Source organism: Urocitellus parryii, chromosome 4, assembly GCF_045843805.1.
Source record: "Urocitellus parryii isolate mUroPar1 chromosome 4, mUroPar1.hap1, whole genome shotgun sequence".
Classification (NCBI taxonomy): domain Eukaryota; kingdom Metazoa; phylum Chordata; class Mammalia; order Rodentia; family Sciuridae; genus Urocitellus; species Urocitellus parryii.
In genome coordinates this window covers 160,713,014-160,732,286 of record NC_135534.1, presented here as the reverse complement: position 1 = coordinate 160,732,286, position 19,273 = coordinate 160,713,014, and the positions used below count along the sequence as shown (strand labels likewise).

The window sequence follows — 19,273 nt, the reverse complement described above, 5'->3', positions numbered from 1 at the left end:
TGCCTCTTCAGTTCTGACCCGTGTCCTCTGCTGCTAGTCTCCACCTTGTGCAGGGGTGGGAGCAAAGCACCTTGTGGTAGCCACCAGCAGCATTATTGCTGTTATAATATTATCTCTTAGGCATAACAGAACAATAGAAAAATGAGTCTTTGGGATTCCTTTTTTGTTTGTTTTTAGAATCAGTGCTATCACTATACCCAGGTTAATGTAACCACCTTCCTATTTGATTTTGCTTGCTTTCTGCACTTAAAAAATGAACAGTTGACAGCATTCAGCCCAACATTCCTCAGGCTAGAGAGTTTTCTATCTGCCCTTTGATCCTTAGAGCATATTATCCACTTTTCCAGTTAGGAATCCAACAATTGAATTCTGAATAAGAACATATGGCTTATGGAAAACATTGGAGAGTGTTTTTACTCCATGTTATGTGGAGGACAACTGAATTCTTAATTCTTGATGCTTATTCATTTATATTAAATGACTAGAAAAATCTCCAAACTCTATGAATACAATTATTTTCTTTCTTTTTCTCTTTTATTTTCCATTTGATGTCTTACCCTCTACTTTTCCTTTTCACATAGTAAGGATTTGTCCATGTTGATGCATATTCACATCTTTGGAAATCATGAATGATTTGTACCTGAGGTAACTGGTATCATCTTACAGTGATAATATGCAATACCAAATTCACTTCCATGGTGTTAAAAAATAATATGGAAAGAGAAAGAATAAAAATTTCTTGCAGAAGTCTGGTAAGAAAATCCTTTCCTTTCCTAGTGAAAAACCCTTGTGTCTACCTGTGACTATCTGGGTCCCCTATTCTGTCCCCTGAGTCTGACTCTTGGTGCATTTTTGGCAACTGGAGCAGGCTTACATAGAGCCTATTCTTATATAATCAGGCACTCATGTAATAAGTGCTTTCCATGTACTTATTCACCTGTATGGAACCCTTAGGAGACAGGTACCATTACATCCTCTGTTGAGAGCCATAGCCGAAGGGGCCCCAGCAAAATTTCAGACTGCCAGCTGATGATTGGCTCACAGCGGCCCCAGCAACATCTAGCTGATTGGCTCCTCTGCGGTGATGCTCATTGGGCTGTTTCCCTGCCCTTTCAGACCATGGAGCTGCTCATTGGGGGACTTTTTTGGCTCCGCCCACACGACCCAGCCAATCGGCCTCAAGAGCAGGAGGATTGTGGGAGGTGGAGAGGCTTGTGGTGGTGAGAGAGGCTTGTGGGAAGCAGGTGGTGGCAGTTGGGCTCTGAGGGTTTTTCCTGAGGAGCTGTTTTGTTTGGCATGTGTGGTTCTAAAAATAAAGTTAGTTTCTTTTGACAAGTGGCTCCTGATTGTGCCCAGCCAGACTGCGGCAATCCTCATCTTGCTGATAAGGAAATGAGGACAGAGTGGGGTTTAAGGACTTGCTCAAGAACACAGTCTGTAAGTGGATGAGCCAGGATTTGAACTCAAAAAGTCTTGGGACTACCTTTTGATTTATATTGTTTTTTGGACTTTCTGTCTATGATAAAAACTGAGCTCACAGTTAGGAAACATTGTCCTTCAGGCTTTTAGTTTGAACCCTGCTAGCATGTGACTTCTAGGGCAAGTCACTTAATACCTTTGGCCTCTTTCCTCACAGATAAAAAAAAAATGAGAATATTAGACCAAACTACGATCTGTGATTCTATAAATTCAGTCACCAAGGGAGACTTGTTTGTCAAATTTTTAGATTCTAAATAAATTTATCAGCCAAAACCCGCCACTCTCTGGCTCCTTAGAAAATAAAAAATAAAGCCTGGGGCTGGGGTTGTGGCTCAGTGGTAGAACACGCACCTTGCGCGTGTGGGGCACTGGGTTCAATCCTCAGCACCACATAAAAATAAAAAAAAGGTTTTGTGTCCATCTACAACTAAAAAATATTTTAAAAAATAAAGCCTTATGCCTTTTAGTATTGACAGTATTAACAGTGCTGCTGCAGCCTACTGGAAAGGGAGGTAAATTTGATGTTTACTGAGTTGATCTCTCAGTCACCAGAAATCAATGCATCCAGTTTATAGTAACTACTGAAACCAAGGCTGGGTTTCCAATGTTGCTTGAGGATTGTGGACTTACTGGTAATGTGACTTGATCCATCAATATGATCTGGTATGGGCTTTGGAGCAAAAAACCAGCTTTATATTGGCTTTTCACTGAGAAAGTACTTTCTAAATAAATGAGCACATTCTGTATTCATAATATTCATCCATTATAGACACTAGTCTCTTCACAAAGGAAGGTTTGGGGGCTCCTCAAATGGGTTAGGGGGTGGCAAACAAGCAATTATGGATCTGCCCCATAAATGTTGGGGTAGGCTTCATCTAGAGTTTACCTATCACAGAGGCATAATGGAAAGGGAATTTTACACATTTGAGGAATAAAAAAAAAGAGCCAAGATATTATCACCAAGTATATCAGACTTCAACATACTATTTTTCTTTATGTCAAGAGATAGGAATACAATCCAGCCAACACTTTCTCTGTCTGCCTAACACACAGCTGCAGCGAAGCCACGTGTGGTTAAAAGCAGGCCACATTTTCACCAGCCTTGCTCTGCAGAACTACCTTCCCAGAGGAGTTAAGTACACAAGGGTGAGCTGGAAAGCAGCACTTACTCTTTCCTAGATCAAGGGAGGGTCAACCCAGCCCACATGTGGTTTCAGTCACTTTGCCATGGGTCAGTTCTATCTTCAACCTCCATTAAATTAAAGATAAAGTGCATGACAGTGCCCATTTTCACATGAAGTGTTTCTAGGTGTGCTTGAGATGTGACTTCAGGCCTGTGGAAGTGCCTTAGCAGGTGACAAAGGAAGAAAGAAGGGACAAATGGAGGCTTTCCTGGCCCCCAAACCATCCCCCCAATTGCAAACAAATAACTGGCCTATCCCCATAAAAAGCTGCAAAGTTGAACTTGACAGTGGGGCCCAGCTTGTGAAGATCTGGCTGTGTATCAGCCTCTCCCCCATATTAGAATTCTGGCATAGTTTTTCTCCCCAAAAGAGCATTGATAAACGGTATCTGTCTAGTTGCCGTGAATTTTACATCCATAAACATAGTGTTCATAACGGTTTCCTTCTGTGATTTTCCATAGCTTGATGAAGCTTAAATTGTGTAAGCTTTGGGCTTTGCTTTCTTCAATTTTGCTGGCTTGCTCATTCAAAGAAGGAGTTGAGGCAGGAAAAGTGTGATAGATGGCCATGAATGCATATGTGCACAGGAGGGGGGAAGTGGTATATATTGCCCACGGAGATGACTTTTTAAATTCCAGAAAATTTCCCTTGTAAGTACATCTATTACACAAGCTTCATTTGCTATCATTAAGAACTTTCATGTAATTTCTAGAAGACCATTTTGGGCATATTCAGGAATGATCTACAGAATCCTCCCACATACACTTAAGACACTAATAAAGGAGCACAATCCATGTAAGCTTTTTACTAAGGCCAGGTCATAAATTTCCTGGCACTTTTTTTCCCCTTAAACTTCAAACAATTTGAATGTCAGTTCCTGAACTGAGATTTCTCTGCAACATTGCTGTCTCTCTGTTCAGCAAATCTTTCAATGACATCTGCAGAATAAGCAAGCATTAGGAAGACTGATCAGAGATAGCAGGGTCCTAAAAACCAACCCTCTAAATATCTTATGTGGCAAGGGATAAAGGGATCATATCATAGAAGAAATAAGGAGAGAGTAATAATTCAGTATCTTGTATTTACATAACATTGAATTTCACAGAACTTGGAGAACTTTGCCAAAGTCTTCAATCTTAAGAGTTCACAGCAGAGGAAGATGGCAAGGTACTGGGCTTGCACCAGCCAAGTGGCCTTTTGTCTTCCATGGTTTTCCATCATTGCTCAAAGATGCAACACAAACATGATGCTTTATCTTCTAGGTCTCCCTTATATCTCTCAAACCATCAGAGCCAAGGCAACAAAATATCTTGGAGGGTACATGGGGGTTATAGAGGAATGATCAGTGTTGTTCAGAGGGACAAATATCCAGTGAAAATTCTAATAAGTTAATTTGATCTATTTTTACCTGCTGGAATAATTGTTACTGTGTTATATGGTTATAGACAAAAATGTATGTACTCCCTGGTCAATGAGAGTAACTTAGGACTTACACAGAGGAATCAAGCATTTTTAGGTTCACCTGGGAGACTGAAAAGGGATAACTTCTTATAGTGTTGTCATTCATATCGCTATTATGGCTGTTATGACTTGTACTTTAATGATCTATTGGTATATGGACCTCCAAATAAGCTATTAGGGCTGATCCACTGTTTTTTCAGAGCCTACAACATTGCAAGAACGTTTTTGAACTAAGTTGGATTTTCCCTTAACCAGCTGAAGATGCACACTCTTCCAAAGTCTAGAGCTAAAAGAAGGAGACAATCAGAGATCAGACATTCTTGGTTTAATCTGGGTACCCCCTTTGCTCTGTAACAGAGACTGTCCATCTTTCCTCAAGAAAAGTGACAGGAACCACAATTTTCTAAAGTGCACAAAAATTACCCACATTCTCCAACCAGGAGTAACTTCTTACAGAGGTGTATAAAAGATCCTACCAACCCTGAAACTAATACTTATTAGTATTTACCTAGTATGTGCTAGGTACTGAGCTAAGCTTACACATCCTCACAGCAAATTAAAGCATTAAAGAGAAAAAAAAATCAAGCTCTGAAATTTTAAACAACCTGCCCCAGCCAAAGAGCTAATAAATTATACAAACTGTATTTTAACCCTGATTTGTGTGAGTCCCAAGTCCGTGCTATTATGATTAGAATGAAAGGCTGGGGACCTGATACACCTTTTTGTGAATTCGCTCAGATAGTTTTGTCTTCCTAATTCTTAGTTGAACTGAGCTAAATGAACGTGGAACAGGAAGGGGAGCAAGGGTTGAAAGAAACAGGAAGATAGTACAAGACATAGAAGGGACAGCTAGGAATTTGGGTAGTAAGAAGGCAGGGTGGTTGAGAATAAGCCTTGGGGACACAGGGAGGTAACAGGAAAGTCAGAAAGAGAAGGGCACAGAAGAGGAGGCAGGGGCCAGTTTGCATTGCAGGGCAGGGTCGGGGTGGGGAAGAGTGTTGGTCATTTATAACTTAAACAGATGAGCATAAACCAGGCCAGTAGTTTTTGGTAGAGGCAGAGAAAAGATCCAAAGCCCTAATACAGCTTCCAATGTCGTCCAGATCCATAAGCCCAGACTCCATCTTTGTGGATGATTTAGTATTTCTTTATAAGAAATGTGGGGGTTTTTTTGGAAGTGAATTCTTCATCTAATGACTCAGTGTTGGGATTTAAGGTATCCATTTAGGTTTACTCAGTCCCTCTTTTAGCATGCTTCATTTCCCAGCCCTGCGAAGTATGTGCTCTAATGAATTTTTTCACTCTGTCCCTTAAGTGTTAGTTTTCACCAAAAGTCATGTTCTACTCTTGGTAACAGAGTATGAGAAAAAGATTCTTTGCTGGAGATGAAGAAAGAAGACCTTGCTAACTTGTTTGTGATCTTTACGAGGCTATAAGCTAGGAGGGGACCAGGATTGGTTCTTTGCACTATGTTAATTCCTGTGCCCAGAGCAAAGTGCCAAGAAAATGGGAGGTGAGAGATGGAGTGATGGATAGATCTATAAACATCATCGATAAAGGGAAGAATGGAACCCCAAGCTCTTAATAACTGCTTTGGAATTAAACATACTTTGTGCAAATTTGGACCCACCACCAGCGATCTCTCTAAAGACTTAACTTGCTTAGCTGTAAAGTTAGGATAGGAATAGTATCATCCTTATAAAACCGTAGGGAAGAATGCCTGGCATATTGTAATCTCCAAATAAATGCCGGTATTATGGAAACCATATTTTGCTCAAAGGTTTTCAGGGACATGGAGGCAAGATGCTCCATCTTTTTTTTTTTTTTTAACTTCCTTCCTTTCCTCTTCTTTCTCATAAGTATTTGGAGAGAAAACTGGCAAGGGATAACAGACTTTATATATGTTTTCTGATTTCTTTTGATTTATTACAGGCTTTTCTGACCACCTGAACAAGTTACTCAATTTTAGATACATACCTCACTTGCCCAAGGAGCTTTCTTCCTTCAGTCAGGTCACACAGGGTATTAACGTTTTAAGGAATATTTGGGTATTCGCTCCTTTGCCCTCATTTAATCATCTCATTATAGTACTTAATATATATATATATATATATATATATATATATATATATTTGGGTTAGGTGTCAAAGTCCAGTGGAATGTCCTCCAAAGCCCTGTCCTCCATGAGGACCAGCTGACTGTTTCCTGTTCTAACACTGCCTAAGACATCTGGCCGAAAGCTGGCTTGTAGCTAGGTTCTATCCTTAGCTTCCCTTCACTGTGTTCTCACATGAGCTGGTTAAGACAGTTAGGAACAAACAGCAATGCATATAAAATAAACATCAGGGTCTTATATGGCTTCCTGAATAGGAATCTAAGAGAGCTGGCAGATCCCCATTTCTTTAAGCATTTACCATATGAGGTAGGGACCAGATGAGTGCTTTACAAATGTGATCATCCTTACAAAACACCCTCTGTGGATGGGATAATCATCTTTATTTTACAGATAAGTATAACAGAGTCTTAAAGAGGTGTAAGTAGCCAGTCCAAGGACACAAAGGAAATAAGAGTCCCTACATCTGTCTGACCTCTAAACCCCATGACTTTCCCCTTATTTCAAGCAGCCTCCCTCTTCCTGATGGGGAATAGAGAGCTTTGGTATTGCTGTGTCTCTTGGTTCTGGTTCTCTTGAAGTTTCCCCATTCTCAAGGGTTGCCAAGATTCCTCCGATTAGGAAAATACGTTGTCTAACAAAGAAAAAGTCATGCTGAGATGACAAGTGCTACCTCTCCCAGAGGCAGGTGCATCAGCAAAGCAATTCATGGCCTCTGTATTTAACACCCTCACTGATGCTGGAACAAGTAATCAAGCTATAAGTAATCTGGGCAGAGGATGCTACCAGGCTCTCTGACTCACATGGCTAGCTTCCTTTGGCAGCCAAAAAGGTATCTATGTCCACACACTCAGGGACAAGAGTCAATAACCTGAAGGTACAGAGAATGTGTTCCAGCATGCAGTCCATGTGTTTGGCTAGGTCTCAAGGACTGTAACTACCCAAGTAGAAATCAAAGCCCTGTGAGAAAGCAATGAGCAGTTAGTGCTGGGGACCTGTGCCAACCCAGTGACAATCATCCTTGCCTTGGGTTTCCTTGTGTCATCAAAGCAAACACCCAAATCCACAGTAGTCCCAGGTGAAGACAACTAACCAAATGAGTAAAGAGAGTGGGTATTAAAGATAGGAAGGAAGGAAGAATACAGATTCTCCATGGGGAAGGAAAGGGTTGGCTGGGCTCTGCTTCATGATGGATCTCTCTTGAACTGCAGCAGATAACCCAAGAACTGCCCAACCTAGCACCAGTGCCATGATAGGAATAATATTTTCAGGGGGTGAACTTCTCATGAACTGTACTCCCCAGATGACTGGGCAAAAATCAGGAATTTCTCTTTTCATTCCCTCCTTTCTGTGTTCTTTAGCATCTCTTTCTCAAGTCTTTTTCCTATTTCTTTTTTTTTTTCCCCCAATTAAAGTAACATAGCAGAGCATGTTTCCAACCCTAAGGCCAGAGGAAAAGCTCTTCAACTCAAATTGTGCATGAGGCCTTTGACTTAAAATTTCCTAAGATGGCATTGTGTATGCTTAGGCAACAATAATAATCCTTTCAAAGCTTCGGCCAAATCCTTGCCTGCCCTTGTATTGTTACTTGAGGACTTTAGAGATACTAGATTGTAGGGAAAGGCAAACATTTCAAAAAGTAGAAAAGATTTATTTTGGGAGACTCCACTCCATATCTGTTGATTGATTTGTAAGCTGTTGAGTTTTGAACTGTAAAGCTCCAATGTTTCATCACCATCTCCACAGGAAAAAGCTGTCTGGTGGTGGTGCTTCATCCCCAGGGAGCTTATGAGCAAAGGGATTGATGACTTGTACAGATACATCAGCTCTTATTGCAGTGAGGACTGCAGGAAGGTGCTTAGTTTAATAGCTGTCTTGAAAAAGGCAGCATATAAGACACTCAAGATTTAAGAAAGTTGTATGGGCAAGGGGCTGCTTCTCAGTAGCATAGAGTATGCTTAGTATGCATGAGGCCCTGGGTTCAATCCCCCTCCAAATACTCCCCAACAAGCAAAAACAATGGCCATATCAAAAATACAAAGCCTGGGTCACTCTGGCTTTCCCTGAGCACAATGTAGAAAAGGCCAATAGAAACGCACAATGTAGAAGAGCACAATGTAGGTTTTGTTCATTATTATATACCCAGCACAATGCCTGGCACGAAAGAGGCATTCAATAAATATTTGTTCAGTAGAGATTGAATAAAGAGAAATTGTTTATCTTGAAGTGCATCATAAAATTTTAAATAGTGGGATGTAGAATATTTCATATCCTCTTCACATGAACAAGCACCATTAAGGGCTTATAAAAATATTTACCATTTTGATGTTTAACCATCCTTGCTATCTGAATGCTTTTACCTAAGTGTTTCTTATGCAAACTTAAGTCTTTTTCCTGTAGATTTTTTCATAGTTGTTTAATTTATAGTTAAAGTCAGTTTCTGTTTTGTGATGAATAGAGAGGCTCTGCATTTCTTTTAGTCAACTTTTGCATTGCTGTGACCTAAAGACCTGATAAGAACTAGTTAGAGGAGGAAAAGTTTATTTTGGCTTATGGTTTAGTCCATGGTTGGCTGACTCCATAGCTCTGGGCCTGAGGTGGGGCAGGACATCATGGCAAAAGAGTATGGCAGAGGAAAACAGCTCAGAACATGGCACCAGGAAGTGTGTGTGTGTGTGTGTGTGTGTGTGTGTGTGTGTGTGTGCTCTCTCTGCTCACTAGGGACAAAATATAAACCCCAAGGGTATACCCCAAGTGATCTACTTCTAGTGATCTATTTCCTCCAGCTATACCCTACTTGCCTATAGTTACTACACAGTCAATCCATTTAAGTGGCTTAATCCTCTCATTTTGTTACAGCTCTCATAATGTAATCACTTCACCTTCAGAATATTTTTGCATTGTTTCACACATGAACTTTTGGGAGACACTTCATACCTAAACAAAAACAGCATGTTAAATTTGACTTAAGGAATTTTTCTAATAGAGTTCACCTTTTATTTCTTTATCTAAAAGCTCTGATTCTGTGGGTAACACTCATTTTCAAAGAATCACAGATATTAGAGCTGGAAGGGGTCAGGCAGCTGTGCATCTCATGACTCTCTTTGTGATGTCCTTACCCACAGCTCTAGCCTCCTGTCAGGTGAGTAGCCTGAGTCAACAAATGCTGGGTTGACAGAGGAAGCAAACAAAATGCTCACATCCCTTGCATGAGAGGTCACTTGTTTTTCAAGGAACAGATCACCAAGCACTCGTTGTGTCTACGTGAGAAAAGAAAAATGCCTATAAATAATAAAAGCGAGCCAACATGATCACTTAAGCTATCCTGAATGAGTGACCAGCATCATCTTTCTCCAAATAAATGTGGCCTTTTCATACCCCTGTTTATCCTCCTTCAGTGGTTCCCCACTGCCTGAGGGAAATACAGTCCAAGCAACTTAATTTAGCACCCTTAGCTCTTTGGAATCTGGTCTCTGCCCATCCTCTGCCACTGGCTTCCATCTCCTGACCTTTTCTCTATGTTCATGTTTTCTCTCCTGCCTAACCCGTCTCCTTCTTTTTTCTTCACCTGCATGATCCTAGTGACACCTTACCCTTCAGCATAGGTATCCCCTATTCCAAGAAGCTGCTTATCAGCCTCAAGCCTTCTCAGACCCCTATGCATACAAGTTACTGTTTTGAAATCTGTCCTTAACCAGTAACTCCTTTAAGACAGGATTTTGTCTTCTTGTTATTTCTGAAGACCAAATACAAGCAGACTGCTGGACAGGATGCCCTTTCATTTTCATTTTTTTTTTTACTGAATTAAAATTAAAAACACTCTGCTTTAATTTGTTTTTGCAGAAGATTGACTCTTGTCAATGCTCTGTATAAGAACTTTTATTTTGTGATCTAAGGGGTCTTTCAATTATATAGATGTTAAGAAACTAGAAAAGCTTCCTTCTCAGAACTTAACTGAATGAATGGATTTTCCCAAAGCTGATGTTCCTATCTTTAGAATGAAACATACAGGCTCTCAGGTGACCTGTTGGTAAGGTAGATCCAATCCCTTGATTTTTACCCTACATTTAAGCAACAACTTATTCTAAGCATGCAAAGTAATTTAGTCCTGAGGGAAATGCACATGTGACTTTTACCCTTGTTGATGTCAAAATGCTACTGGGACAGCTCTGATCTCTGAGTTCATACATTGATGGTGGGGAAACAACACAGGATCCCACTGGCCCAGTAAGTCCCAATGTTTAAGAAGCAGCTTCTTCTTTTGTAACAGACATATCAGAGGAAGAAAAGGGAAAGAACATATGACAGATCTGGGTTTATCAAGGAAGAAGATGTCAGTAGCAGTAGCTCTCCATAGGTGCCTGAATATGGCGTCTAAATCTGGACTCAATTTTTGTGGATGCTAGTGAGGCTTGGTGTGCTTTTGCTTTAAGCGCTTAAAAGTTAGTATGGATAGTGCCAAAAAACAGCATATGGAAACTGGGAGCACTGCAGAAGATAAACCAATCTTCAGAGATCATGCTGAAACAGCAACCCTTAAAACAAGTTGTCAAAGGCGAGGGTGCCCGCAAAGCTTTAAAACCTCCATCAACCAAATGAAAATGTGTTTGTTTTAAAAGGCAACACCTTCTGCTCTGGCTATTTTAAGTTAATATAAAAAAAAATTTGAAATTGGAAATCGTGTGCTGCTAGTATGTATGGCTTTTGTTAGTGTACAATAAAATGGGCATTCTGAAGAATGCTTTTAAAGAGGAGACTCTGACCTTTAAGAAGTTTTTCTGAACTCTTTTTATTTTTTTCCAAATAGGGATTCTCAGGCTTCTTTTATGATTCTTGCTGGTTGTAAGAACCATCCTAGGTCTGAGCAAAGAGACTGAGATGGGGTGGGGAAGAGGGCAGAAACCAAGCACCGTTCCTGGAATTAGGGGCTTTTCGTCCCTCCTCACTGTTTATCTATTCTGTACCACTCAGCTGTTCTCTGTTGCACAGAAATAAAAGTTTAGTTTAAAAAGTATGTTAGAACAAAGCTGCAGAAATTGCCTGGAATTTCCTTCATTTTCAGCCATCTGGCTCTCATTGCTTACTCTGCTCCCCTCCTCCACATACATTTACCAAATCTTTTCAACACACGCTGGCCAAGCTATCAAATGCTTATAATTAATAACAGCCATGCACTTTTTTTTAAAGGTAGTGCTTTCTGGTTTTCCTTGGGCTGCTCATGTCACTGCTGTTATAAACCAGGGAGATAGTTAGCGAGTGTAATTAATAAAAGTTAGTCAAATAAAAACAACATCAAATTTAGGTCTTAAAAGTCTACAAAAATCATGCTTTCTTTTAAACTAGAAGTGTTTCACACACACACACACACACACACACACACACACACACACACCCAGAATGAAAGAAAAGGAGAAGACAATGATTGCTTGATGATCATAATGATATTAATGATTATAGTGACTGCTATAATCCTATTTTAAAGATGAGGAAAGTGAGGATCCAAAAAGGTATATATGACCTCTCAAAGATTAGACAACTAAAAGTGACAGAGTAGGACTTGATCCTGGGTCTAAATGTATGTTCTAGTCTTTGTATTTTGAGAATCCCAGGGATGTGAAAAATCTTTAGTGAACAATATTAAGTTAAATAAAAATCAGGTTGCTGGACAATACATGCAATGAGATCTCATTTATAAAAGCCTCATTGATACAGGTACAAAACCTTATGTATTTTTAGATGCTCATGTATGTATTCATAGAAAACCCCCTAAAGTACACGCACCAAGCCATTAGCAGTGGTTACCTCTGGAGAGGAAAAACTAGAACCTAAAGTATGGAGGTAAAAGAGGATCATATACCTTGCTTTTTTGATTAATCCTGCTCTGCTTGAGTTTTAACCAATGAGCCTCTTTATGTGTTACCTGTATAATTAATAATTAGTATACTTAGATAACTTTTTGATTAGGAACAGGAGGTGATTTCTTTCCCAATGATGGATCTTAAATTGTTTAGGGGTATTTCTTCCCTGAGCCTGTCTAAGGCACCACTGAAAGGCTGGCAAGGTGGTGTGACTTTTGGACACAAAGTCCTCAGACAGTGGTAAAGGTGCACAGATGATTTTTTTCCCTCCTTGTATTGATTACTCCTTGCCATCAACTTTAAAGGAAAATTCTCATTGGTGATTCACAGGCAAAAGTGGTCCTAATTTCTTATGGCCAGTGTTAGGCAAAGTCATGAAGAGATTACCATCTACCCTTCACCCAGGACCTTCCATCCTTCTTGACAATTACACTCCTCTCTGGGTAGTGCTAGCAATTTCCTCAACCTTTAGTGCTCTCCCTTCCGTTGCCTTTATATGCTTGCTTTGGGGATACTTTGCTGTACATGGTTGATAACATAAAATCTTATAATCCTAAGACAATTTATATTTTGGTATTTCAATATTTGATATTTATATGTTTGATATTTAAAGGCATAAAGGAAAGGAGTCCAAAAATGGCATTTTCAGCATTAAGTAGAAGATAGAAGAGGGGAGAAAAAGGGAATGGAGAGGAGAGAGAGCACTGAGGTCTTCCTGCTACTGATAATAATAGGGCCTAAACATTGCAGCTTACAAATATGGCCCTAGTCCTTCCTGTATGCTTGTTAAATAAATACTTAATAAACATCTGCTATATGTCAATTCCCAGATGCTTGGGATAGAGAAAGGAGGAACAAGACATAAAGTTTATACCAAAGACTTTCAAATCCAGTCTTTTTCAACAGAAAACCACTATTTAAAAAATTACCCTAAAAATGTAAGCCTTACTCACATGCACACTCATGCCCATGTCTATACATACTCACAGATTGGAAAAAGTAGAACCCCTTCAGCTTGAGAACACATCCTTCCTGCTGTGAATAACCAGATAGGACGATGTCATTGCCTAAACTTGGTGAAAGTCAGACATGTGCTTCTGATACAAGTTTTGACCACACAGAGCAAGTCAGGAGAAGTCAAGTTTAATTTTAGAAAGACAGCTCCAAAACTCAGATCTTACTCTCCAGAGTCCTTGATATACTCCTCAGGATCAGATAATTCTGGCCATATGCAAGAGGTAAAATGGCTTATTCACTAGTGCTCAGCAGGACTAATAACTGCCCAGGAAGGGTCTTATCTTAACCTAGCACCACTTCACAGGCAAAAGTCAAGACCTGCAATATTTCTAAATGTCCCAAAGAAAATGCTATTCTTTCTTTTTAAAACACATGGATATCAGCACAGACCAAGAACCTAAAAGATCACATACATAAAGTTAGGACTCATTAGAAGACACACCAATATGCAGAGGAAACACTGAACCATGTGGAACAAGAATTGTGAATCAAAGATCTAAATCATTTCCCACTGGATGGAAGGTGCATGGAATAAATGGTGCGCTATTAGGCCTCTATCAAACACATTTCCCTTTTTGCATAAATCTTGCACCAAGGAGAGTAAAAAGACAGATTTTTTCCCCTGATATTAGACTAAAATATTCCACAGGAGAGGTGCCTATATATTTTTCACTTTTAAGATGAAAATCAACTTTGGCTCTCAGGTGGGAAATGAAGAGAATGAGTCCTATCTGATTGCTCTACTTTGCCCACTTAATGTTTTAATTAGCATCATTCTACAGATACTTGCCTGTGTACAGTAACCCAAGAAATCTGTGGCCATTTAGAGGTCTTACCATAGCTGGGTGATGGGAAATCAAAGATTATTTAGAACAAACATAATCCTGCTAACCCAACAATGGTCCTTGAGTCAATAAAAAGGTCACAGAGTGAATTAGACTTATCAATCACAGTTAGTACTTTGAGGATGGGAAATAACACTTTCTGTTATATTCCTTTTATTGAACAAGGAAGGAGCAGGTGAGTGGTCACAAACCCCAGGAGTTTTCAACTAGTCCTTGGCACCAACTCCTTGGCAACGTCTCAGCTCATCACAGCATTTGGATGTTACCACAGCACTGGAATGAGGTTAGAAAAGACCCTTCTTGTTTTTTAAGTGATGATAAATAAGGACAGAAATGATAGCCATTATCAGCACAATGAAGCAGGAATAGCGATCTGATGCTTCTGTTTACAGAAAATGAAGAATCATGGGATCCTTGAGTAGGACATGGTGACCTCAGATCATCTTTACAACATAAATGTGGAAAGAGAGAGCACCACACAGCTAGTTGGTGACAGAAGAAGGTGATAAGCCAGGTCTCCTGACCTCCTAGCCAACGGCCTTGCAGGCTGTCCATGCTGGATCTACTCCACTGTATTCAAATAGAAAAGTCCGCACCCTTCACTCAAGCACTTGAATCTTGGGCTCACTGAACTGGAAGCTGTGAGGTTAGGATAGAGATATGGGACCACATGAGGGCCATGATAGAAAAAGAGATTACTTAGGATTTCATGTACTGGATCTGAGCTTTGCTTGGTCCAGCCCTGACTCTGTTCACTGGCTGCTGTTCTTATGGTGGGGAAGGGGATCCTGCTCAAAGAAGTGGCTATTTTCTGGTTGCCATGGACAGTGTGCCATGAGTGGCTCTCTCCACTTTTGTATGAAGGGGAAAGCCCAGGACCACCATTCTGATGAAAAATTGAACAATTCTGATGATGCGCAGAAGTGACACTATGGGAGTGTATCCCCATATGATTGGTAAAGGCCTGTGATCTGTCTCTTTGAAGTCACAAAGAAAGGCCTCTAGCTGGATAAGAAATAAGACAAGAAGCACATAGGCTTAACCAGCAAATTATTGTTAATGCCTGAAAGCAAATTCTGCTTCTCATGATATACCTTGCAAAAGGAAGAGAAACGTCACTCAGCAATAGCATTCCTTTCATATCTAGGCTATGAGCTCATCCAGGCACATTCTTCATTCCATCAGCATATTTGAAAGTCTGGCTTTGGTTCTTTAAATGTCTCCAAAGCAGAATCATAGAGGATAGTTGCTCAAAAAGAAGTATCTAAAAGGCAAATTTCTCCAGACACCATAAAATTGTGTGGACTGAAGCAGTGATTGGATTGATTAACTAAGACTCAAAGTTGGGCAATAATGAGACCCAGGCAGGGCCAAACAATGAAATGCTCTAATTGATTTTACGCATGTGGAATGAACACACACACCCCAGAGCGTGCTATAATGAATCTGCATGCTGTGTGCCTACAGATTTCACAGTGGGTCAATTATACCACCCAGATGCTTCAGTTCCTTAGACCCTATAAGTCACAAGTCAATTCATTACTATGGTAAGAGGGCTTGGGACACAGGCTAAAAGGCGACAGAATCTATGAAATCTGTGGTCAGTTCACTTTGCCTTTAGGGGAAAGCAACAATGTGGCACGTGCACATACCAGCCATGCCATAAGGCTCACTTCAGTGCATGAAGCCTTCTGGACTCTGTGCATGACCATTGATTGGGCTGGAATTCCAAAGCTCTGGTTTCAATTAAATTTAAGTGGATTTGACTGAAAGTTTGAACTGATGCTAATTGGTTTTCAAAACATTGGGTAACAATAAGTGTTCTGGTTTTGCCCATGGAAAGATGCACCCAGTTCTGCACACACTCCTGGCTGGCAAGGCCGGCAACATGTCCCTTACCTTGCTGGGCAAGGATCCAAATTGCAGGATTTTAGGAGCTGTGGGGGACGGCGGCTGGTCACACACAGGTTCTCATCAGCAAGCTCCCGAGTCTGTTTGTTCAGGCAGCTCACTACAGCCTCCTGGACACCTGTGTACAGATCACACTGTTAGGCCATAGTGAAGAGGGTGTGTGTGTGGGTGATGAAGTGTAGACAAGGCAGCTGGTGGGAGGTCTCTGTGATCAGTAGGACTCTCGATCCATGTGAGAGGCAACAGTTAAAAGCCCAGGCCTGCCAATCTTGTCAACCATTACTCTGTCCAGGGTTGAGAATGTAGCTGAGTGGTAGAGCATTTGCCTAGCATGCAAAAGGCCCCAGGTTCAATCTCCTGCAAAACACATCCATGAGTTCATGCATGCACACACATATAAACACTCATGCATGCACGCATGTGTGTGCCACGTGCACGCGCACACACACACACACACACACACGCATCAGTTGATCTGAAAGGAGGAACTCATGAGCTTGTGGCCACTATAAGTATGCCCCTTGAGAAGGGCAATTCCTCCCAAAGACAGGCTGCTATCAACACTGTTGAAGTGCTTAAAAATATTCCACCAATCTATGCAACCACCATGCCGAAATGTCATCATTTCATGCAGAAAGAGCACAGGGTAAAAGAAACCCAAAGCTAACAAAAAACTGCAAAGTTCTTCACACATTCAATCAACAGGAGATTGTTGTATTGGAAGGGAGGCCAAAGGCCACAGCTTAATATCTAACTTTCTATAAACTGCTGTGCTCTTAGGGTCTTGTATCTAGGACATCAGCCTCTACTGATTTCCTTTTGATTTTGGCTCATTTCTGTAGGGAACTAGGCAACTTTGGAAGCTAGAACAAGAAGAAGTATAATAATGACAGGCATGGTAAACAATCTTTCCATTCATACCTGCACACCTGAATTGGCAATAGTAAAACAGGACTTTGAGTAATTACCAGCACAAGTCTTTCAAAGTGTTCTGCCAGATCCCTTATGGAGACTTTCATAAAGCATGGAAACACTTAAATAATTCATGGATTGATGGAATATTTCATTCTGCTACCTGCAGTCATAATAACAATAGTTAACATCTACAGAGTGGCCGTTACTAGGCAGGTACCACAGCTGAGGGCTTGGCACATAACTCTTTCAACAATTCCGCAAGATAGGTATTATTTTTATACCCACTTTACAGAAATGGAAACTGAGGTTTAGAAGGGTAAAAAGACGTGTCTAATGTTATACAGTTGCTAAATGTTGAAGTGGAGGTCGATTGCGCCCTTAGCATTGCCTGAGAGCATTATCATTTAAAAATACTAAGAGGCTGTCATATCTGTTTCCCTAGAGATCTTCAGAAATAACCTAGACATGTGTCTGGAATCATTTCAGCAGAGTTCAGTTTAAGAGACAAGACATTCTTGCTAATTTGCTATCATCCATACACAGTTATATATATAAAGATACCTACAACTAAAGATTATCTATCTATAGTTAGACATTTGTATATATGGTTATAACATAGTCTCACTATCCATGTAGTTATTTATGTACATACTTGATCTCTTTTTATCTTCTGCATTTCTTCATTCAATGGTAGCAAACATAACACAAGTTGTCCCAATGCTTGTTAGCTCTATCACTGTCCTTCCCCTTTCACGCCCTAGGTTTCTCCAAGCCATTCTCATCCCACTCAACAGGATAATGCTTCCTAAATTGATGTTAAATTGATCTAGGTTGCTCAGCAACACCATCTTTTAAAAACTGGCATTCTAAAGCCAGGATCCAAATCAACTTACTTTCTTTTTTCTAAGTCTGATAAATCAAACATGTTTTTGGTCTCAATCATAGGATTTTTCTGTGGCCATGATGGGATCTTTGCATTTTCTTTCTTCTAAGTTCTTATCGCTTCAAAGTTTAATTGGATCCTGGTTTGAAGCCTACCACCCACCTCAAAAAAATTTAATTTGCCTATGTGATGGCCCGTTCAAGGTGGAGAATTTGAGATTCGCACTAGATATTCAAATTACTCCACCATATTCTGTAATACTGACATATGATGATTTCTGTGACGGAACCATTTGGAATTCATGGTATGATGATGCAGCAGACAGCTCCCAAGAAACTGTTGATATCATCACTGATTTCTCACTGGATCCATTTGGCATCAAGGTCATGATGACCAGCCACTGAATATAGCTTACTATTCCATACAGAATCTAGAGCTGTGATTATGCTAAAAATGGAGTTTTCCATTCATTTGCTTACTTGGTAGTGTTTAAGAAATTTGAAATGCTGCTCTAAAATAAGATATAGTTTGATTTTTTTTTCAGCCATGGCAGGAAGGGACCGTGGGGCTTGTCACATACCTGCTATTGGAATGAAGTGTGTGCGGGATGGGCTGTTTCCATCCACTTGATGGACTCTTTAGCTATAGAATTTAGGTTCTTCTAAGACTGCAAGGGATGGGGGTAAGAGCTAAGTTTCTAAAAGGGCATTAGTAATCTCCTCTCTTCGCTATGTAAAACACAAACCTACATTATTGCCAACCATTAATCATAGTTACAGATAAAGATCACCATGGGGTGGCTAAGTGCTGAGATTAGGAAGCATTCCAGAGTTACTAAATTCTAATCCAAGGTATTATAAAACAATGTACTAGGCCCCTGCCACACTGTGCTTTAAATCTCTTGCCACGGGCCAGCTGTCTCTGCATTCTTAGGTGGGGCCTGAGGTGTGGGGAAACCCATGACAGAAGTTCTGTCAAAATTAAGGAGTATCTGGGACCAGTTTTTTTTTTTTTTAAATCAATACATAATAAATTTTTGTAGGATGAAAAAGTATGACGCGTAAAGAGCAGGGTATTCTAAGCAAGCAGACTGTTAAGGCAAATGGGAACTTTGAGGGCAGGAGCCTGGAGTAAAGGAGCTGCCCTGGAAAGAGGAGCTTACCTTTGGGTTCACCCATACCTGGCACAGGAGAGACAGGCAAGGATGGGAGAGGTTAATTCACTAAGTTTGTGTTCTTTCCAGAAGGGTTAACATATATGCCTTGAAATGGAAACTTTTAACTGAAAAGAGAACCCATGTGTAAGTACAGTTCCTTACAACTCTGGGCTTTCCTTTCTTTCCTTTTCTTCCACTTTTTTTATTGGTGCGTTATAGTTGTACATGATGGTGGGATTTGTTGTTACATATTTGTACATGCACACCACATGGGCTTTCCTTTTCTTGGCTAGCAAAAGGAAAAAGGAGCCACAGGTACAAGTCTTCACCTTCCATTTTTGCTAAAGTCAGTTTCAAGTTTTCCCCCAGCTAGATTTAAATTTGAGTTTCAGCATCTAGGAGTTCAACTCAGCTGCTCAGGTTCAAAACTGCTGTCCTTGACCACACCTAT

General features: G+C 40.3%; 1 protein-coding gene across 1 annotated transcript in view; it reads right to left on the bottom strand.

The window, feature by feature from the left end:
• The window catches only part of Adamtsl1 (ADAMTS like 1), a 904,315-nt gene that overhangs the window by 138,801 nt on the left and 746,241 nt on the right, over positions 1-19,273 (bottom strand). Inside the window, exon 16 of the mRNA XM_077797045.1 lies at positions 15,857-15,986. Within this exon, the coding sequence (XP_077653171.1) occupies positions 15,857-15,986 (130 nt within the window). The remainder of the gene's footprint in view (positions 1-15,856; positions 15,987-19,273) is intronic.